The 23,094-nt window shown below is 44.0% G+C and overlaps 1 protein-coding gene across 4 annotated transcripts in view; it reads right to left on the bottom strand.

Moving 5' to 3' along the window:
• LOC135514382 (myocyte-specific enhancer factor 2C-like) overlaps positions 1–23,094 on the bottom strand; it is a 91,200-nt gene that overhangs the window by 29,288 nt on the left and 38,818 nt on the right. For all 4 annotated transcript variants that reach the window (XM_064937830.1, XM_064937829.1, XM_064937827.1 and 1 more), the window contains exon 3: positions 13,085–13,288. In XM_064937830.1, coding sequence (XP_064793902.1) covers positions 13,085–13,288 — 204 coding nt within the window. The remainder of the gene's footprint in view (positions 1–13,084; positions 13,289–23,094) is intronic.

Genomic DNA, 23,094 nt, shown 5'->3' with positions numbered 1-23,094 from the left:
CGATACTTTTCTTGTAAATACAGTACATTCGGAAAGTGTTAGCCTGATTCTAAAATCGATTAAATCAATAATTTTCCTCATAGATCTACACACAATACGCCATAATGACAAAGTGCAAACAGGGTTTTAAAAATGTTTTCAAATGTATTACAAATAATTACAGAAATACCTTATTTACATAAGTATTTAGACCCTTTACTATGAGACTCGAAATTGAGCTCAGGTGCATCCTGTTTCATTTGATAATCTTTGAGATGTCTCTACAACTTGATTGGAGCCCACCTGTGGTAAATTCAAATGATTAGGCATGATTTGGAGAAGGCACACACCTGTCTATATAAGGTAACCATATAACCAAGTCATGAAGTCAAAGGAATTGCCTTAGAGCTCCGAGACATGATTGTGTCGCACGGCCAAACGGAGCAATTGGGAGTGAAGGGCCTTGGTCAGGGAAGTGACCAAGAACCCGATGGTCACTCTGACAGAGCTCCAGAGCTCATCTGTGGAGATGGGAGAACCTTCCAGAGGAACAACCATCTCTGCAGCACTCAACCAATCAGGCCTTTATGGTAGAGTGGCCAGACAGAAGCCACTACTCAGTAAAAGGCACATGACAACCCGCTTGGAGTTTGCCAAAAAGCACCTAAATGACTCTGACCATGAGAAACAATATTTTTTTTGGTCTGATGAAACCAAAATGTAACTCTTTGGCCTGAATGCCAATCGTCAGGTCTCGAGGAAACCTGTCACCATCCCTATGGTGAAGCATGGTGGTGGTAACATCATGCTGTGGGGATGTTTTTCAGCTGCAGGGACTGGGAGACTAGTCAGGATCAAGGGAAAGATGAACGGAGCAGTCCAGAGATCCTTGATAAAAACCTGCCCCAGAGCACTCAGGACTGCAGACTGGGTTGAAAGTTCAGCTTCCAATAGGACAATGACCCTAAGCAAACAGCCAAGACAACGCAGGAGTGGCTTCAAGACAAGTTTCAATGTCGTTGAGTGGCCCAGCCAGAGCCTTGACTTGAACCCAATCAAACATCTCTGGAGAGACCTGAAAATAGCTGTGCTGCGACGTTCCCCATCTAACCTGGCAGAGCTTGAGAGGATCTGCAGACAAGAATGGGAGAAACTCCCCAAATACAGGTGTACCAAGCTTGTAGCGTCCTACCCAAGAAGATTTGAGGCTGTACTTGCTGCCAAAGGTGCTTCAACAAAGTACTGAGTAAAGGGTCTGAATAGTTATTTTAATGTGATATTTCAGTTATTATTATGATTATTTGCGCAAAAATGTCTAAAAACCTGTTTTTGCTTTGTTGTTATGGAGTATTGTGTGAACATTGATGAGGGGAAAAACAAGTAAAGGAGTCTGAATACTTTCCGAATGCACTGTATGTCTTCTTGTACTTTTGTGGTCAAATTCAGCACTTGCTGGTGGAAAAACACTTGGCCAAATAAGCACATTAAAGGGTTTTAATAACAGAGTATCTTGTGGTTAATCATGTTTGGTGTGTGGAAGAAAGGGAAAATCATGAGGGATTGTTATGTGAGATAAACAACTTCTTACTGGTCACGTTTCTGACTGAGCCTAGAGAGTGTCATTGTCTGGGTCTAATATGGTGCGCACACACACACACACACACACACACACACACACACACACACACACACACACACACACACACACACACACACACACACACACACACACACACACACACACACACACTGACCATCATACCAGTGTGTGGCAACCTCTCATCCATGTGTGCAAAAGTGTGTGGGGTGAGGCCACAGGGCGGAGAACAGAGCTCCCTCACCATTACAAAGTACCATGCTCAATTTCACCCGAGCAGATTGGTGAGAGCAGCCCATTGTGAATGACTAGGAGCTATGGGGAGAAACAATGTCCTTTCCCATCACAGCTAACAAGATAGCAGGGGCCCACTGTGGATTCATGCCCCATCGTCATGTTACTGCACTCTAAGCACATTCACAGATGCCTTGTTGGTGGCAGCCAGCGGTGGGATACAGCAATAGAGTGCTCGGACTGCTAGCTCCCCCTCTCTCTATTTCTCTCTCTCTCTCAGCCACTTGTGCAAGTGGGGGAACATCAGAGGGATCAGCCGGGCTTAGCTTATTGGAAGCAGATGGCAGACCAAAGACAGGAAGGCCACAGTTTCATGAAGCGTGGTCTGAACATGCCAGTACCATGTAGAGAGAGAGGATATGCCCAGAGATAGGTGGTGTGTGTGTGTGTGTGTGTGTGTGTGTGTGTGTGTGTGTGTGTGTGTGTGTGTGTGTGTGTGTGTGTGTGTGTGTGTGTGTGTGTGTGTGTGTGTGTGTGTGTGTGTGTGTGTGTGTGTGTGTGCGCATCTGCGTGTGCATGTGTGGCAATCTATTGGACCCCGAATTCAGAATACTTTTTGGTTATAATTTGTGAATCCCACTGCAATGGGGTTGAGGCGACGTTTAAAAAATGAATAAATGCATCAATGACTTCTCAGTTATTTGGCTGCTTTGAAGCCCCCTGGTCCTGGTATTCTGGAACACTATAATCAGGAATCAAAGGCTAGCAGTTAGAATCCGTTTGGTAATATCGCTCTCCAAAGTGTGCAATTACAGCTCTCTGGGATCACCATACTGGAGGATGAGTTAAACGAAAAGCAGAATGCGAAATGGCCAGAGTGTGTTTTCATGCGTGTCCTCTGTCAATTCATTTTCATCCCATTCAAACTGGGAAAGGGGACATGGATGTGGTGCTTCTGGTGGAGTAGTCATGGAGTCCAAAGAGAAACAGGAGTGTTTCAGAGACAAGTCTCAGCCACTGTACAAGAGGACTGTGCTGTCCATAAGGAAGAAACACTCGCGGCCCAAATCATGTCAATATCAGACTGTATCAGACTGTTAGCAGAAGCAGCATCCTCAGTCAGGAGGACAGTGTGACCATTCACAGTGAATCACTCATAATGAGCCAGCCACTATAAAGGCACAATGCCAGCACAGTGAAGAAGGATAAAGAGGACATTTGTACCCCGATCTCTAATGTCCTCCCCTCCTAGCCCTCAGTGTTTAAAAAAAAACTCTGCATGGGACACCAAGAACATGTATTTGACCAGTAACGCTAGGAGAATAACTGTACTTACTGTAGCCCCCCTGGCTACATAAGGGCTGGTCATGAATGATTGGTTCTGGCTGTAATGAGTAAGTCTACACCCTGTCGTCTTGATCCCCACCCCGTCCGTCCCCTCGGTGGCCCACCAATCTTCATCGTTATCGTCTTTTGTCTCTGTGTCGCTTATCGCTTGGTGCCACAACAGGAAAGAGGCCTGGAGGCCCTGAGTAACAATGACCAGCCGTTTGACCTCCACGCTGTGACCTTGAGTTTCCACACCCTCCCTGCCTCCCTCCCTCGCTGTCCACAGCCACCATGGGAGGGGCATGGCAGGAAACACCAGCTATAAGAATAGATATTCAATATTCAAAGTTTTCCACAAATAGTTTCAAAGAATAAGGCATCATTTCATCTTAATGACTGGCGTGAAGTGTTTTTGGGCTGTGTAGTGAAAGAGCCTGCGCTTGGCAGTGTGGCCTCAGAAGTGGACTGCCACAGGGACAAAATATTGACACATTTCAAAAGGTCTATTTTAAAAGGCCTTTTTTTGTTGTTGTACCTCAGACTTCCGCTTGTATGGACCTTAGAATGTTTGCAATGATCAAAACGCTACTTGTAGTTCCTAGTCAGGAGTTCTGCTTTTCTGGACTGGCTGTCTGTCTGTCTGTCTGATGTGGAACAAAATGCTGAGCTAAGGACTGTAATCAGCATGCGCACACTGCCATGTTGTCTTGTGCTTCTCCCAAAAGAGGAATCTAAAAGCAAGCGAGACTTTTATTGTTGTCATGTGTGTGTCCCCTCACAGTCCCTGCCATTCCATAAGACGTTGTTTAATCTTCTTTTTTTTAAAGGTAATTTTGCAGTTTGCTTGAGCAATTGGAGATGGAAGGGAGCTCCATGCGATCATGGCTCTGTACAATACCGTGCGCTGCCGTGAAGTCATGATGAGGAGAGGTTTTAGCTTATCTTTAGCATGCAGGCCTCATTATGGTTCCACCAGCAGGTTGCCTTGGCCGTGGGGGTGGGTGACATCTCTCAGATTTGTAACTCCTGCTAGGGGTGATTACCTGCCAATTAACTTGTGTGAAAACGACTTGACATTTTCGAGCCCCAATGGAGGTGAAGCTGCCGTTAGTTCCCTTCTCAACCCTTGTGACAAATGTCATTAAGCCTTTACTCCCAACAGGACTTTAACTACCCCTTGAACATTTGACTACCTGAAACCTGATGAACAAATAATAGAGATTTGTCTCCGTGTGACATAACACGGCGGCCTGGCGTTTATAGTGTTGGGCCGGTACCTGAAAGGCTGCTAGTTCAAATCCTTGAGCTGACTAGGTGAAACATCTGCCAATGTGCCCTTGAACATGAAACTTACTTGCTCTGGATAAGAGTGTCTGCTAAATGACTAAAATGTCTGATGCATAGGAGTGTGTGTGTTATTGAAACAAGGCTGCTCATAAAGCATGATAAACTTCAAGAAAGCTGTGCCTTTCATTTCTCTGAGAGGAGAAGAAAAGGACAGGGAGTCTAAGAGAGAAAGAAAAAAAGCTGTGAATGAAATCCTTTATCCCGAGTATCAAATGTCTATTGGCACCACTGGGTCTCTGACCACCCGGGTCATGTGCATGTGGTCTCTGGAGGCAAGTGTTCACTGTCGTGAGAGAGGGAGACTGAATGAACAACCTGGCGCTTTGCGCACACACACACACACAGCTATTCCATGCCTATTCTTCTCCACTCTCATAGCCAGCCCCGCCAACTAAGCACTATATTTAGCTCCGCCACAATCTATTTTTAGACCACTACCGGTTTTTGAGGCATTTATTGGGGAAAAGAATGACAAAAATAGAGAGGGAGGGAGAAGGGAGAGGTGTGGGGGCTCCCAGTTTGGACATCTGAAACATACACATTTTAACGTGGCACTGCTTGAACTCCGCAGCTGTTTATAATCGCAGGGAAGTGCGAGGAAAACACAGACTGGAGTGGGGGGGAAAGAGAGAGAAAAAAACATACGCAAATGCTCTTGGGACAGGGTGTTTAGGGAGGGCTGACTGGAAGAGTACAAAGAAATGCCTCAAAGTTGATGGAATTCATGACGCGAAACCCTGGGAAGATGTTTCACAAGCATGTAATATGTGGCAGATAAAGATGAAATGGCATGCCAGTCTTTGTTTTGACCTATCCCTATGCCGTTAGCATGCCAAGGTCAGAAGGTTAATTGACTTAGGCAGTCGAAGCAGCTTCTGTCCTTTAATCCTCAACTCAGGTTGAAAAACAAGCAGCGTGGCTGATCTATCCACAGCCTCTTGCTGACACACCCTGTCTGTCTGTCTGTCTGTCTGTCTGTCTGTCTGTCTGTCTGTCTGTCTGTCTGTCTGTCTGTCTGTCTGTCTGTCTGTCTGTCACAGCACCTCAAACACAAGCCCAACATCAACCTGGACAACTGTAAGACAGCGTATCATAACTTCTTTATTTCTCCTGGACGTTGATATGTGTAGAAATGGGGGAGGTAAATTAGTGCAGGCATTTAAACTGGAGGAGTTTACAGCAACTGGAGGAGTTGACAGCAGGGCTCTTTGTTAGGCAGAAGAAGCAGTCATTGAGCAGCAATCCACAGAGAAAACCCCTTAAGGCCAATGTTCTCTCTGCTGTTTAGAATCCAAATAAGTACATAGAATAGCACACATGCTTGAAAATATTTTCACAAGAAATAAGGCAAGAGCACACTGGCACTTTGAAAGGGATATCACATGCTCGGAGTCTGTTGACGTGCAAGAACACGATGGAGAAAAAAGGCTTTAATTAAGTCGTAAGGAAAAGTTTGGAGGCAAATTAGACTGAACGCAGATAATTAGTCTCCCTGGTATTTATAAATGTGGGAGAAAAAAAATCACGTTTCTTTGCCAAATTAAATGTTGTGCGAGGCATATAATAAATGTGTGTGGATGTTGGTACATTTCTCTTTTTCTCTCTCACGCTCATGCCCTCCCACCTCCATTCTCTCCTGCTCTCTTCTCTCCTCCCTCCCTCCGATGGACTGACGCTGGGCTGCAGTCACACCTGTGCTTCTCCTCACACGTCTCGGCACACGGGCGAAACATACGCCAGCGAAACATCGTGAGTGAGCTTTACTGAATCTCATTAGCCAAGCAGGTAGTCATTAACAGAATGACCTTTGGAAATAATTACCAGCCTGCCTCCCTCCCTCCTCTCACCATCCCTCTGCTCCCCCCCCTCTCATTCAGAAGTTCCCGCTAGGTGAGGATAGAGAGTGAGAGAGATAAAGGAGAGGGGAGAGGGAGGGAGGGTGGTCAGGCAGGTTCTCGCTGCTGCTCTTTAAGATTAAAGGGTGAAGTGAACTCTCAGATTAGGTTAATCTGGGGTGGAATGGGATTGGCCACTTGCCCTCCTCCTCTCCCTCCTCTCCTGGATGAGGGCTGTGCCACGTGCCGATGTGGCGCCCCATGTGAAGCCGTGGCCACTGCTTCGGCGCGTGGGGCACTAAACTAGGCTGAGGTTATGACCATCATCACGGCCACACCTCCTACTATCCCCTATCAAGCCAAACCCCACCCTCCCCTCTAGGCTGGTCCTCAATCTACACCCTCCAGTGCCTTCTGAAACGTGTGCTCTTTGTTTCACAGAGGAAAAACAAAACACGTTGTGGAATGGGGATTTGGCAGAGGCTGCACAGAGAGTGTGTCGTTGGACTGGGGCTGTTCGATTGCACTGAGCGCCAGCCACATTTGGCTTGGCTCTGTCTACCCACTAGAAGTAAAAGGTCTTTCATGTGCACTGGCAATTAAGAATCCCCATATTCATGTCGTAAATCTCCAATGAGAACTCGGAGAAGACTCTTGGTGAGAAGGTATAAAAAAGGAAAGGATAGATCCATTCTCCTGTCATTTCCCAACACGGCTTCCCATTTCTCCACTAATGCTGCTCACATGTCCAGGAAACCGCCCTGGCAGCTGGAGAGTATAGGAAATCTATCTGTGTGTTGGAGCTTTTCATCTGGAGCCAGTGGCAAACTGCACTATAGACCTGCCAAGAGGAGACTCAGAGGGCCGTTCGGACAACAACACAACCAGATAGCCTAGCTGTGTGTACACTACGCGTGTTTGTTTTTTTAACATTGATTAAATTAATGAATTCAATAAACTAAATATTAATGTCTTTAACTTTAATTATGTGGACCTTCCCAACTTTTCTCTAGCATCTGATGCTCTCATGTAGGACTATTTAAATGAGAATCTAAAGATATTTAAGAATACTAGAGTCCACCTAAATCCTTCAATGGAGGCAACTAGAAAATACTCAGAAACAGATGGGCCTATCATGTTCCAATTGAACATCCATTTTCCATTGGATTGGATCATTAATCTCTTGTTACCCTGGCTGCTGTGCTCCAATCACAGTAATTGGCAGGGAGCTATTTTCCCTTGCTTAGACTTTGGTGGCCATCTTGATTCAATTTTCCGCAGTGCTTGTTCATGATATTACAGTTTGAAAGAGTTTTTTCTCTCCCTCCAATTGATGATGTCAAAAAGGTTCAAAACGCAGAACGTCGCTGAGAACAACATTGGTATCTTGGTCTCTTTGGTTGTACATATATTTGTGGTCGTGTCATCCTCAGCTGAGACAGTTTTCCCTAAGTGAGTCATCGAGCCCATTCACAACCTCCTTCTCTATCTATCTCCCTCTTCTCTTTCTTTCCCTTTTCCCTTCCTCTCTCTCCCTCTTCTGTCTATTTCAATCATCTCCCTGGTGGATTAGCATCAGGCACATGCACAGATAGGGCTCTACTTGTGTGGAGCACATGTCCCTTTGCCTTTCCAGTCTCAAAAGTGCCCTTTTTGGTGGTGGTATAATTTTATTTGTATTTTTTTTTTTTGGGGGGGGGGGGGGGGGTTGTAAATAATCTCCGCCTTTGTGGGATCAAGGGATCAAGGGATCAAGGGATCAAGGGATCAAGTGAGTCAGCCTTTACCTTGATCTTCAGTAAGGCACTTGTACATCGTAGACATCAAATGACTTAAATTAAAGTTAGGAATGTGTACCTGGGATTGTATCATTCTCTGCGACCTGACTTCAGGCGAGTCAACTCCCTCTGCTGGAATCAGAGTTTTCAGAAGCAATTTGATCAAATAGATGGCCCGCTGAGGCAAATTGGTTGTTAAAAGCACCACAGATGTCCATCTTATCTGTTATGGGACCAGAGGTTGTCATAACCTGCTGGGGTAATGAGGGGTTGGAGTTTTTTTTTGAGAGAGAGATTTGACTATCTTCCAGAAGTCATCTGGATTCCCACCATTCTCAGATACACAGTTCAAGAAGGATACCAATTTGGCCTTTCTAACCAGGGATTGACATCTATTTCTCAAGCACCTGAAGGACTACCAGTCAGACGTAGAATCTGTCGGCTAAATTCCTCTCTGAAGATTATTTGATAGTTCTTGCGTGAACCGGGGATTAGCTCTATCCCTTACCCTTTGTTTTTTTTAACAGAGCATGCTTATCTGCAATAGAGTTGAGCAAAAAAGTAAAACAATTTAGGGCCTGATCCAAGTCAGTGATATCTGACACAACCCCCTTTCACACAATTCCAGATCAGACAAGAATTGTATCTCATTGAAATTTCTATACTTTCTCTTTGTAATAATGTGAGGGTGCGATTTAGGTAGATTTGCATCTCTTATGCAGGCAATGGGACAATGGTCACTCAACTCATGAGCAAAAATTCCATTGGCTGTATACTTACAGGAGTATTTGTCAAAATATATCTAATATTGTAGAATTTTCAGGGTGTTTAAAGTTGGGCCGAGTTGGTTCAGTTATCAACTGAGCTAGATTTAGCGTAATGCAGATATCTTTCAGCCTATCAGAAGCTGGCATCAACCAATCCAGATTAAGATCACCCAAAAGTATTAGTTCAGATTTACCATAGTTAGATAGCAAGTCAGACAATTGGCTAAGGGCACATGTTGAGGCAGAGGGAGGGCGATAAATTCCCACTGGCGTAAATTGGGAATTATTATAATTTATTTAAATTTTATTTTATAGATTGTAGATGAGTTTTAATATTGCAGATAGATTGTGGCTTCTATCAATTTAATTTTCTGCATCATTTCCAATACCCCATATCATTTTAAAATTAAATATATATATATTATTTTAAATATATATTGTAAAAATATATTTATCTTCTTTATTATTTTCCACTAATCCTACCACCCCTCCCCTAATTGGAGTTGGCCCACATTTAGGACTAGATAAACAAATTGCTTAGGGACAGGGAAACAGACACATTTACGTTGTCTTGTTTAAATACGGAAACACCTCCACCTCTGCCCACTCTGTAAAAAAATCAGTATAGCCAGCCAGAGACACATCAGTACCCGGCACGGTCGGATTGTTATTTAGCCGAGTTTCAGATATTACCAGAATGTTCACATTGGTTTGAGAGGCCAGAGTTAGAATACTATGTAAGAGAATATAACACATTAGATCTGGTAAAATATTATACAAAGAAAGAAACGTGTTTTCTATGTATTTTTTGTTCCATCATCTTTGAAATGCAAGAGAAAGGCCATTATATCACTTAGGAGTCTAGGCACAATTTAGATTTTGGTCATCTAGATGTGTGAAGGTTAGTGTCTTTTCTGTACGGAAGCTAATTATCCATCATTTATGACATTTTTGGGAGTGTGTAAACTTACATTTTTTATTACCATATAAGTTGTGTATGTTCTCTGTAGTTATACAAATTAATCAATTGACCAATACGGCACATTTGGGGAGACTTGATGCATTTTGAACTGTAATCCTAATCCTTCTCACCACCCCCCCTTAATGATTTAGATGCACTATTGTAAAGTGGCTGTTCCACTGGATGTCAGAAGGTGAATTCACCAATTTGTAAGTCGCTCTGGATAAGAGCGTCTGCTAAATGACTTAAATGATGTCTTAAATGTAATGCAATGGTTCATTGGATCAGTCAAAAACGTTGTACAGACACTGCTGCCATCTAGTGGCCAAAATCTAAATTGCGCCCAGACTCCTAAGTGATTTGAGCCTGTTTGCTACAGCAGGAAAAATATCCTGTTACAAAAGGAAATTTTAATTATTATATGGATTATAATTCATGGACATTTTCGTTGGGGTTGATACACTTTTCGTAAGGCAGAATCAAGTCTGAAATTTCTAAGTGGAAATTACAAACTTCAGAAGCTTCTTTAAACCTCAAAATACACTACATTTTCTCCTGCAACAGGGTGATCAAATGAATATCTTAAATCTGTACAGTATTTCTCATTTTTTCCAGTTCAAAGTAGTTCTGCAAAATACTTTACTGAACAGATTGTGCTGCTTTCCCCCTCTTCTTGTATTAATTGCTCAATAAGTCTGTGACCGTGGTTGTGGGAATTTTGTTTTGGGGGGGTGGTGCCCTTTTTTTTGTTTAATCACACGCACCCCAAAAGGTCTGTGCACGGCCCTGATTAGCTTGATAGCAGCTACTGAACAAAGTTACGGCCAGATGAATGAAGAATAGAGAGGAGGAAAAAAACAGAGAGTGAGAGAGAGGGCCCTGGAGTCCCTTTTAAACATACTGTAGCTGGAGAGGCTGTGCAACCCGCTCAGTGCCACTCTCCCAACAACGCTAATTATCAACCAAAGACATGATAATTACATAGAGCTTTATTGCTAATGTAGCAGGCCTGTCTGCCAGCCGCCCACACGCTGCACTGTGCTCCTCCACCACTGCCTCTCCTCCCACTACACCTCCAGGCACAGCAGCCCATCGCAAAGCACTGAGATGCTCTGTTTGTGTGTGTGTGTGTGTGTATTTGTGTTTATATCTGAGGAGTTGCAGATCTATAGTCATACACTAATATCAACTACATCACATGGTAGTCTATTGCTATCTGGTCTTTGGCCTACACCCTCCTGCTACGACCGGCCTTCCCTGTCATACTGTCCTCCTGTCCCCATGCGCTGCTCTTCCTACCCAACAGGAAGTCTCCTTTGTCCCCCCCCCCCCGTCTTTCACACCCACCCACATCCTCCACCTGTGACGTAACTTAGCAGCGGCACACAAGGCTTGGCAGGAGACATCCACCCCCCCCCCCCCCCCACCCACCCACCCACCTCCCACGTTAAACGTGCTCGCGGGTGCCCTGTGGCCAATCCCTTAAGCACGCCGCGGCTTAAGGCTATGGCCTCTTCAGATCGATTTCTCCCGCTGCGAGTCCGGTCTGAGCGAGCGGAACCTATGTCCGCCTCGGGATCACAGAAGCCAGCGCCACAGCACTCCCCCGTTAGACTCTTTAGCGTGCTCCTCAGACACAGCTGTTTACGCGTTAGCCATCCTCCACTCGGCTAATAAAGAGCTTCAAAGCCCCTGCAGGTCTGGTCACGGGTGCTTGTTGAAACATGTGACGGCTCTCTTCACAGTCTCTGTAGGAGAGACTAATACACCGACTACAGTTGCCGAAGGGCTTATATGCAGAGACTGGATATGTAGGCTATGATATGGATAAGAGTGTCTGCTAAATTTGTAAATGTAAAATAAATGACACGGAGAGCAGGCTTGTTATCTTTCTGCGTGTAGTTGGACATGAATTACATGCCGCTGCATGGTAGGGAAATTAGGGTATTTCATAAGGACACAAGGAGGCCTTGGGGGTACTACATACAGTATATGTAAACACTATATTATAGATGGGCCGTATCTAGGCCTACTGGATAAAATGTGTTCTTTAAAGAAATTCCACTGAAATGTATAATTTTCCAGTAATTAATACATAGCAATGCATATGCCCAATGCATTTAAACAACATAATCTAATACATCTGGTACAGTTGCATTTGCAAAGTAAGAGTACGTTTCAAATAGCAAGCAGAGCATATCTTAAGGCTACCAACATGATATATGGTACATGCCTCCTTAAATGCATTCTATGCTAATGAATACGGTCTGGTGTGTCTATGTTTTCATCATTAATGTGGAGAATGCTTTGAGTGCACTGTCTTTTGATAGAAGCGATACCAAGTAGGATATGTTCCTTTTTTACTTGAAATGGTAAGTACATCAACAACAACAATGGAGCATGCATTCATTATTCTGTGTAATCTTTAATACTTTTGGAGCGGTCAGTAAACTTCACTAAGAAATAACCCTCTTCTTCTCTTTTATGTCTCCCTAAAACATAATCATCCTGTACTTCTGTGTCAAGGGTCCGTCTCGCATGTTGTCTTTGCGTGGCTGTGTGTGCAGCCAGGCATGTGGGTTTGTGTGTTCGGGTGCCTGTGTCGGTTTAAGAGGGAACCTTTGTGTAATCTAAAGTCACTGTGTGCGTGTGTGTGTGTGCGTGCGTGTGTGTGTGTGTGTGTGTGCGTGAGTGCATTTGTGTTTGTATGTGGGCCACCAGGTTCAGGCAGATCAGCATGGTGACTGTTGTGTAACCAGGGTCATGTTGATCACGTTGGAGCATGTTGGCCTGTCCCCGCGGCCTGGTGTGCGGCTCACCTGACACAGCCATTTAACGTCCTCCTGAGCCAGGCTTACATCACCCATGTCCACGCCACGACCTAGGATAACACATCCCCTGGAGCGCGAGTCACAACAATGCCAAGGGGACACTAACTATGCGCTAAATCTCACAGGGGCTGTAGGGCCTTACCGATGCCACGGGCTATAGGGGCCTTACCGATGCCACGGGCTATAGGGGCCTGTCTCTATAAGACAGAGCCCAAGGGATAGTTGTCTGTTCACTTTGGATGGATGCCTTACTCTTTTGTAGTCCATGGTCATTGAGTATCAATGTGTGTGTGTGTGTGTGTGTGTGTGTGTGTGTGTGTGTGTGTGTGTGTGTGTGTGTGTGCGTGCGTGCGTGCGTGCGTGCGTGCGTGCGTGTGTGAGTGTGTGTGTGAACATGTGTGGTGTGTACGGTGTCCGGGGACTCACCTCCACGATATCAGAGTTGGTCCTGCTCTCGTGGGGCTCGTTGTACTCCGTGTACTTGAGCAGCACCTTGTCCATGTCGGTGCTGGCGTACTGGAACAGCTTGTTGGTGCTGTTGAAGATGATGAGGGCGATCTCACAGTCACACAGCACGCTCAGCTCATACGCCTTCTTCATCAGGCCAAACTTCCTCTTGGTGAACGTCACCTAGGGAGAGAAAGACAGAGGGAGAAAGAAGAGAGGAGGAGAGAGAATGAGAGAGTTTACAGGGTGAACGTCTGAGTGTGAATTTAGGGGGAGGCAGGTTTTCAGCACTGGAATGTGTGTTGTGTTTTCCTTGTTGGGGGTTGGAATGGGGGGGCTTTCAGTTCTTGTACACCTGACCGGACCAGACCCCACTGTGTCAACACCAAACTGGATTTTCCCACATGTGATCCTACATTTTATTATTAACACATTTCATAAATACATCTAATTATTTTGTATTATAGAATAAAACACCATCCTTGACCTCTGTTTTCCTTCATAATGTGTGAAGAAAGAGAAATCTGGCGCAATCATAGCTTTTCCACTCATAAATCATGAAACTGAAGCTGCATGAGAGAATTTCTCAACAGTCAGGGCTGTTCTCCACTGCGACCTCCCACTGAGAGGTTACTGTAACAGTCCATCTACTCGGGCAAGAAAAAAAAAGAAGCTGAATAGAATTTTAAGGAACCGAGAGTGATCTGTCTTAAAGAGATAATGAGCCAGATCAGTTTATCATCTGTGGGCGACATCAAAGCATACTGCACTTTATTATAGATCATCTGAGTCTTTTTTTCGACCCCTCATATGATTGGAGCGTATCAACCGCTCGCTCGCTCACAAACACACACACACACACACACACACACACACACACACACACACACACACACACACACACACACACACACACACACACACACACACACACACACACACACACACACACACACACACACACACACTAACTCCATTGTGCGCTTGTGAGACTTCTAACAGTCTTAGAAATGCAACTTTGTATTGGTAAAAATAGCCCAGGGGTTTGCTCGCTGAGCTTTGTTTTATATAGCGCCTGAAGCACCAGGTAGATATAAATGTTGCTCCACAGAAACCATGCAGGCCGTCTTCACATATAGGAACCTTTGTGTGTTTGTGTGTTTGTGTGTGCGTGCATGCATGTTTGAGGCCCAGTGCCTCAGCACATCATCTTGAAACACACGCACGCACACACACATAAAATGTACCATTTCGATTTCCAAATAGAACCATGCAAGTTGTTTAAAATTCATGTGTCTGTTACCATCCGTGATGGGATAACACTGCTCTAATCAAATTAAATTGTATTAGTCATACACCGAATACAACAGGTGAAGACTTTACCGTGAAATGCTTAATTACGAGCCCTTTCCAAACAATGCAGAGTTAAAAAGTAGGAAAAGGGGAGGAAAACATGAATGATTCATGGGGCCCTAGCCTGGTTTTTTGAAAATTATTTGTTTATCATTTAAAAAATGTTAGACAAAAACAATCTGGGATGAAAATTAAAAGGTATAACCATAATCAGATCAGGCATCTTTCTGCTTGACAGCTTGCTAGCTACAAGTAGCTAGCTGCCTACAGTGGACTCACTCGGCTCAGTCAGAGCAGTAATTATTAACATGATGATGATGAGCTACCAGCTATGGCTAGCCAATTAGCTATTATTTAGCTATTATTATAACTGTATTCCCCAATATTTGTGTGACATTTGTTAGCTAGCTAGACTAAAATTAAAACCTAAAAGTAGCCCTTCAGTGTTTTCTTTCAGTAGTGGATTTTTAGTATGGTAACCTTTTGTAGGAGCGAACATGAAACCTAGCATTCCCTTTGTTTACTCACCTCCTAGTGCCCAGAGAGCCCCAGGTAGGCAGGATCTCAGCAGAAAGCTGTCAGACAGACTCTGATGCAGAGGAGAGCAGGGAGGAGGAAGAGGAGCTAAAGAGTAGCAGCAATGCCCGTGAAGGAGTGACAGACGAGATTGAACAAGCGAGCAATAAAAGAAAGGAAGAGTATGGACAGTTTCGAAGTGAGGAAGACAAGGTTGTAGATGATCCAAGCACTGTGGCCAGAGAAGGCAATCTTCCTGCTCACTTTCTGGGTAAACGTTTTGCAGTGTATTGAGAATGGAAGCCTAATTCTTCAGTCAGGAAATATTTCTCTGGACACTGAAGCAGCTCACACTCAAGGCAAAGAAATACAGGCTCTGCGTAATCAATGGGGACGCTCTTCTGGCAGAAGCCTCCACGGTGGCAAATGAAATGGGTGTAACTACTCAGTTTCACCACGAACAGAGGAGCAGCCATAAAAGAAAAGAAAACGTTTCCCCGATGAGACTGAAGATGACATATAGCAGGTGAACAGAAGTCAGACACTGGATTTCGCAACACAGTGTTTTATGTGGCCTCTGGATAGTATAATCAAATCAAATCAAATTGTATTTGTCACATAACACATGGTTAGCAGATGGTAATGCGAGTGTAGCGAAATGCTTGTGCTTCTAGTTCCGACAATGCAGTAATAACCAACGAGTAATCTAACCTGACAATCAGTCATTTGGACATGCGGTTCCACGCGATTGCAGCAGTATATGCGAGGAGTTTTCACCAATACTTACATTTAGGAAAATGACTGAAAACCAAATTAGTTTATCTTGCTACAAATTGAGAAGCAAGTACTCCAAAAGATCTCACAGATGGATTTGAAAATAAAGTGCGACATATAAAGACGATACACGGTGCCACTTTTTGTCAGATGGTATTTTGTCCTGTAGAGCCCCTAAATGGCATCCACGAGATGCAGCGACAGAGCATTTATGGAGAGGTGTGCATTGCACCGCGAATCTTCTTCACAATGCCTGTAACAGTTGCTGGAGGGGAACGTGCCTTCAGTAAGCTGAAACTTGTAAAGAACTATCTAAGATCTACAATGAGCCAAGACGGGTTGAACAGCCTTGCCATCCAGTTAGCTGCAAAACCAGTTAGCTTTAGTAAATGAAACTTTAAAGACATTGTAAACGAGTCTGCCCATAAGAAGGCTCGACGCTGGGCTCTTGGTGCAGTGTAGCCTCAGAGTTTTGTTTACAGGGAACAAACACAAGGACAAATGCCTTAACCTGTTCTGCCCAAGCCTGCACGGAGATGGGCAAAATACTGTCGTTTTCTGCTATGGTTTATCTCCTGCTGAACTTACTCAGGAATGCCCACCTAATGTCTTGACACTACAGTTGCAGTCTCACAGAAGCGTGTTCTCTGTAGGTACCACTTATAGTCCACATAGCTCAGGATTATTTTTTAAATTTAGGGTACGTTATTTAGGCATATTGTTTATGAATTATGCATAGGGCAGAAGAGGGTTAGCCTTGTTTTATAAGAATTGGTAATACATTCTTCATCTGAAACATGGATCATTGGTCAATGCTTCATTAAAACTGACGACAATACCATATACTAAAAAAACAAGTCACCAGTTGTGTAGTTATTTAGAATGAAGCACCATAAAAATATCACGACACACAGCTTCTGTTAACATTAGGAACCAAACATGTTTGCAATACTGTTAATATAGGCAAAGGTGGATGAAGGTGGAAACTAAAAATCTGCACAATTGTAGTATAGAGCAGCAGAAGCTTATAGTTAGCACATTTAATAACACATATTGTTCAGTACGTTATTTTAATCTGAAACATTCTGATTTCTATGTTCGGGGCACGGTCGTTTTTTTTTCATGTAGATATGGGTAAAAGTGACTAGGCAATCAGGATAGATAATAAACAGAGTAGCAGCAGCGTATGTGAAGGGTGTGAAAGAGTGTGAAAGTGTGTCTATGTGTGAGTTGTGTGTGTGTTTGTGTTTTGTGTGTGTGTGTGTGTGTGAGCGTATGTAGTGTGTGTGTATGTGTGTGTATATGTGTGTTGGAGTAGAGTATGTGTGAGTGTGTGGGTAGAGTCCAGTGAGTGTGCATAGAGCTAGTGCAAGAGAGTTAGTGCAAATAAAAAGGGATTAATGCAAATAGTCACGGTAGCCATTTTATTAACTCTTCAGCAGTCGTATGGCATGTGGGTAGAAGCTTTAAAAGACTTTTGGTCACAGACTTGGCTCTCCGGTACCCCTTGCCATGCGGTAGCAGAGAGAACTTGGCATTGACAATTTTTAGGGCCTCACGACCCATACCAGCGCAGTAGGTGAAACCTACTAGGTGTAGGTGAAACCCACTAGGTGTCTGCTTCATAAACACTATCCCGTGCTTTTACACTGGTTCTCTGCATGGAGGAGGAATCGGATTGGTTCACGACCCTGTGATAACATGATAATTACCTGGGGTCTCATAGGACAATAAGAAACGTTCAAGTGTCGACTTCTCTGGCACCTCTCCAGATCACCAAGACTATAGATACTCAATTACATCTCTCCCTCTCCCTCTCTCTCTCTCTCTCTCTCTCTCTCTCTCTCTCTCTCTCTCTCTCTCTCTCTCTCTCTTTCTCTCTCTCTCCTTTATATTTGACTGGAGCAGGAAGCTGATGAGAGTGGAGCGAGAGAGAGAGAGATCTCCAGAACAGTGCCCAGCTGGTTGGTAATGATCGAGGCATGTTGATTAACTGAAGCGTTTGTCTCTTCTGTTCTCTACCAACACCTTACATGAGCCAAAAACACAAGAGCTAAACCTCCCCAATAACAAACCAATTACACTCGTCCTGAATACAAATGACTTGGAAGAGATTAGGAGCACTGCCAACTGTTTCGGTCTACTCGTGTGAAAGTTCTGGAGTCAAAAACTTCAGATATGGATGGACCAGATCAATGTACCAGTGAAGGAATAAATGTATCAATACAGATCTTTCCTACAGTGTCCTTCAGCGTATCATTGAGGTCTTCAGCAGCTGAGAATCTCTCAGGACTGAAAGAGGAGAAGAAGACGGATAGATATCAATAGAGTTTTGCCTTTCCTTTCCTGAAATGAAATCTGACAGGATGAACCACGGAAATCGAATATCAATCGACATCCTCTTCTCTACGATGATATGAGCAGCGCCATTCTGTATAGGCCAACCTCAGATGAACTACAGACCCTGTTCCAGCATTCCCTCTGAGTTGGGGAATGATGTCACCACACCACAATGAGCTCCATATCGAATGGCCACCAAGGCTCAAGACAACAGAGGTTGAAAGAAGAGACAGGACACGCTTTCAACTCCCCTTCCCATGACGTATGGAAAATGGCTCTAGACTTCAGTACAACTCAAATGATTCACCACAGAATGGCTCCGTTGGGCTTTAAATACCATGGTGACATTTACAGTCATACCAAAATGCTAAAAAAAACAAACCCCCGTTCAGACGCAAGGACCAAAGGCAGGTAGCGACTGGATGATTAACTGTCATAACAAGCCCACTGGAATCTATAATGCAGTGGGACAGAAATACAAACACCAAGGCTTAACTAGGCCTGCTGGCTGCTGGCTACTTGCTACATGACAAACTCAACAAGACACCACTCGAAGGTCATGTGAGGCTAGTTTGGAACACATCCTAAGTGGTGTCTTCCTCAGGTGGCAGGAAGTTGAAGGAACTTACAGGAAGTTGATGTTCTGGTGCCAGAGGCTTTAGGGAAAGGTACATTCTACCGGAAGAACAGTAGCTGAGCGAACATGCAGGCTCAGAGGAGGCATCACCCACTCACTTTAAACTTTTCTTTTTTAAGTGGTTGGTAGCACACATGGCACAGTGGGGGTCTGTGTCTCCAGCTCATATTATATCCTAGAAAGAAAAAAAATCATCTAGTAACACCTACATAGAAAATAACAACCCTAACCCATACCATAATCTTAACACCTATACTGTACCTAAAAAAACACACACACGTATAAACAGTACACACTGACACCCTTTCAAAGTCACACGCACCACAGCCTCACACATCACAAGGAACTATGTTTGTTTTGTTTTTCACATGGAAATAGAAAATACAAGTAATGCATCTGATCAACCATATGTGCATGTGAATTGATCTACTACAACATGGAGTGGGTAGGCCTAGTTAGTGGTGGTGCATTTCACTGGTTGGCTTGCGAAACGCTGCACTGTGAGTCACTGACCTCACATAATGCCCACATGTGAACACAATTAACCGTCTGACACGACCCTTGTGCCGGTGATGTCACCGTAGGCACTTCCTGTCGCTATGGGATCTCTAACCAATGTTCTGGTCCCCCTTTCCACTCTGTAATCAAATTTAGTCAGTTACGTTTGCCTTGAATGGAGTGTCCAGTGGAGGACTAGCAATATCTCCTAGCCCATTGTCAGCAATATCAACATGCTAATAACAGAACATTGTTGTAGCACCTTTGCTGCTATCAGGGCTGGAGGTTTGGTGGGGAGAACAGTGTAAGCCAAACAAACTGTGAATGAGTGTGTTTTCACAGCAGAATTCTCACGGGCCGTAGAGTTAGAAACCTATTGTTGCACAGAATGGTTCATGGTCTTAGGATGCACAGTGAGAATATACCGTGTGCATTATAACCACCAAAGGCCACACGATTTGGCATTGTCTGCTAGAGGACTTCAACGGGTCAGAGGCTGAACATCCTGCCTCCTCACATACTATACACCCTCCTTCCCTGTCCCCTCGTGACGGATAGCATCAACAAATAGGACAAACATGTTTACCACAAGGAGCTCCATTTACCTACATGTACAAATTACCTCAACTAACCTGTACCTCAGCACATCGACTCGGTACCGGTACCCAATGTATATAGCCTCGTTATTGTTGTTACTTTTTATTGTTTTTTTACTTTAATTTATTTGGTAAATGTTTTCTTAACTCTTTTGCAATGTTGGTTAAGGGTTTGTAAGTAAGCATTTCACTTATTGTATTCGGCGCGTGTGATAAATAAAGTTTTGATTTGATTTGATTTGAGTGGCTGATTCTCTGCCGCATACGGGGAGGATGAAGCGAGGGGGGGGGGCACAGGAAACACATTTGTATGCATTTCCTCTCATAACAGGAAGAGCCCGTTGGCTTCCCCTTCACAATGGCTTCGCTTCTGCTTCCCACCTCCTGCCTGCACTTCCCTGGGGGGGAGGAGGAGAAAGACAGGGACCGAGAGCAGGCTTTTAACAAAGCAAACACACACACAACATTTTGTTAAGACTCATGCACGCCAGCACTCATTACCATGGCCCTCCTGGGGCAGTTGCGGTGACCGTATTACCGCCACACATGAGTCATGACAGCAGTAAAATTTCACGTGACCGTTGAGTCACGGTAATCTCCTCTTATGTCCTCAGGACATGTTTTGGAAGTACCCTAACAACCATTCGGTCCCTAATGGCCTGGTAGTCAGGGCTCTATGGTCCCTCTAACCACTCTGATGTTAATGCAAATATAATCGAAAATCACATCAAACACTGATCATCAAAAGAGTACGCCAATCATACTTTTAAAAACTCGCCTCACTCTGACGATCGATTTGAAGAAAGATGGTCATTGTGGATGTTGTTTCAAATTCTAACACGACAAGATGGACAGTGCTTTCGAAGGTGATGATTAATTCAAACACCCATTGAACTTATACATATGCATAGGCTTGTGAGTCCAAGCCCGAAAAAAATACCTGAATTTAAATTACGATTGCAATACAATACATAGCCTACCGCATATTATGCATTGCTGAGAAACAAAGTAAACTGATTGAAGTTCAGATTTTGAGTAATCGCCTTTGAGTGTGGACTATATTACTATGCATACTGGACAGACTGGGTTACCTTATGCTGTGCTTCAAAATTTCTATCCACGAGTCTGGGAGAGAATGTAATGCCATCGATGATGCTGTTGGTTCATTGATTGTGCAGGGCGGCTTACAATTCTGTTGAATTTGTATATGATTTTGGATAGCCAAGTAATAGGGATTTAAAAAAAATATTTTCATCATTAATAGGCTGAAACATTACCTTGAGCAATACAGAATATCTCACCGCCATAAGTTTCCATCTCCTCCTCTCTCTGTCCTTTATTCCTTTCTCAAGTGTGCAGAGGGGCTGTCAACAGTTCAGTGAAATATGTTTCGTTGTGAAAACTGCCAATGTTCCCGAACCGATTTCCCTTGGTTTCTCAAATTAAGCACTGGGTAGCTGCAGGAACAGGGTTGGAGAGCCCATGGCACGCCGAGTTTCAGCGGAATTATCACCTGTCGCGTAGCGAGAGCCTACTCTGCAAAACAGTGGTTGATGGGTGGAGTAAAATAAGTGTTGTTATATGTATTTCTCAGCTGCTCTTACACTTAACATAGCCACTTCATATGCACACTTGCTCCGGAATGGGAAAAATAATCTTTCTATGTTATTCAGCTAAGTTAAATTATATTCTTCTGATTATAAAATCATAAAATATAAAATAATGCAATGGGACTAATAAGCACATGTCTGCTCTGCTAAAAGAACAAACCTACAGACTATGGCATGGAGCATAGCCAGATAACATACAGTAGGCTAACACATATTCTGTTCTTCTGACATACATTTTCTTCATATCATAAGGTTTCTTTAGACCTGACTAAAATAAATAATGGGTTTATTGTGTTGGTGTTGTTACATTTATTTATTTGACTTTTTAAATGTAGACGCTCCAAAGGCGCACGTCAGCCGGCTTGAATGCAGCTTATATGCGTGGAAGCCTGGAGATGCTACATTTCATGACCGCCACAGCCCTGTGCCCTCCACACAGACACTCATTGTCAGAAGCCAAAGCAGGAAGAGATGGACTCCTCACACAAAAGGATTAAGGAGAGGAGACCCGAGACCTGGGCTTGAACTCTCCTTCTGGGCCAAACAGGCTTCTGGAGATGCAGGATGACAACAGGAGCTTTGTTCCAGCTCACATCTCTAATATATGCTTACTCTACTCCCCTGCACCACCCAGCACCCATCATAATAGCCTGTCCTAGACTTTCAGAGTACAGAAAAAACAACGGTCCTGTGCAAGAGGTCACATTTGAACATTACAATTGAAGCTAATCAATTGAAGTCTATCAATAAGTAATGTCTGCATTTTTTTGTTGACATTACAATATGAAGAATGGCGAATGCAGAGACTGCATTGGCTTTTATTTTCCCAGAGGCACCGATTTCTGAGAAAAGCACTCCTGTCCGAGTATGGTCGTGCTCTGTATGTCCCTGCTTATTCTGTAAAACCACAAGTGGAAAGTCATATATCCACTGCCTGCTGGGCCGTGCAAGGGCCGTGTTGGTGGCGAGATTCACCAAAATAGCTTTTCCTTTTCATTCATTTGTGAGGATGAAAATGCCTCGTGGCACAGAGCTCAAGTTGAACGATAGAGGGGAAAGAAGGAAAAAGGGAAACACCAATAATTCTATTTTGACTTTCATGTGAATCGTCGAGAAACAAAAATGCACGAAAAGAGGACAAAGTAGAGAATGGCAGCACAAGAGGAGCACAAGAGGCAGATAAAAGAGATAAGAAGACAAAAGAGGGCATGAAGTGGAGGAAGGGTGAGGTATTTTTGCGAGCGCTCTCTGGGTTGAGCAGGCTGGCACAGAGGAGCCTGGCTCGCATAGGTAACGATCACTAAAAGAAGGAGAAGAGAAAAGGTGGGAAACTGGGGAAGAGGAGTGCAGGGGTGACGAAATACCCTGAGGGCCTCATTATTTTCCTGCTGTTAATTTACCTTGCAAGCTTCCTCACCACACCACTGTTGATTGGAGACATGGCACAATTGTCGTGAGTGAAAGAACCATGTCTCGTTCTGCGGTGCTGTGGTTGTCTCGATAAGAGACAAATAAGAAAGGAAATATATCATTGTGTTCGCTTCTCTCTGAGTCCTGACTGGGGGATGTGATTGGGGAGGGATGCGATTGCTGGGGTTCAGCGGTCTACTTCCTGTGACTGATGACCTCATCCATGTTTAACCTATGACCCCTCCAAAGGGGCTC

The sequence above is a fragment of the Oncorhynchus masou genome, chromosome 25 (genome assembly GCF_036934945.1).
Source record: "Oncorhynchus masou masou isolate Uvic2021 chromosome 25, UVic_Omas_1.1, whole genome shotgun sequence".
Taxonomy (NCBI): domain Eukaryota; kingdom Metazoa; phylum Chordata; class Actinopteri; order Salmoniformes; family Salmonidae; genus Oncorhynchus; species Oncorhynchus masou.
The sequence above is the reverse complement of the archived record's forward strand: the minus strand, read 5'-3'. Positions and strand labels throughout refer to the sequence as shown.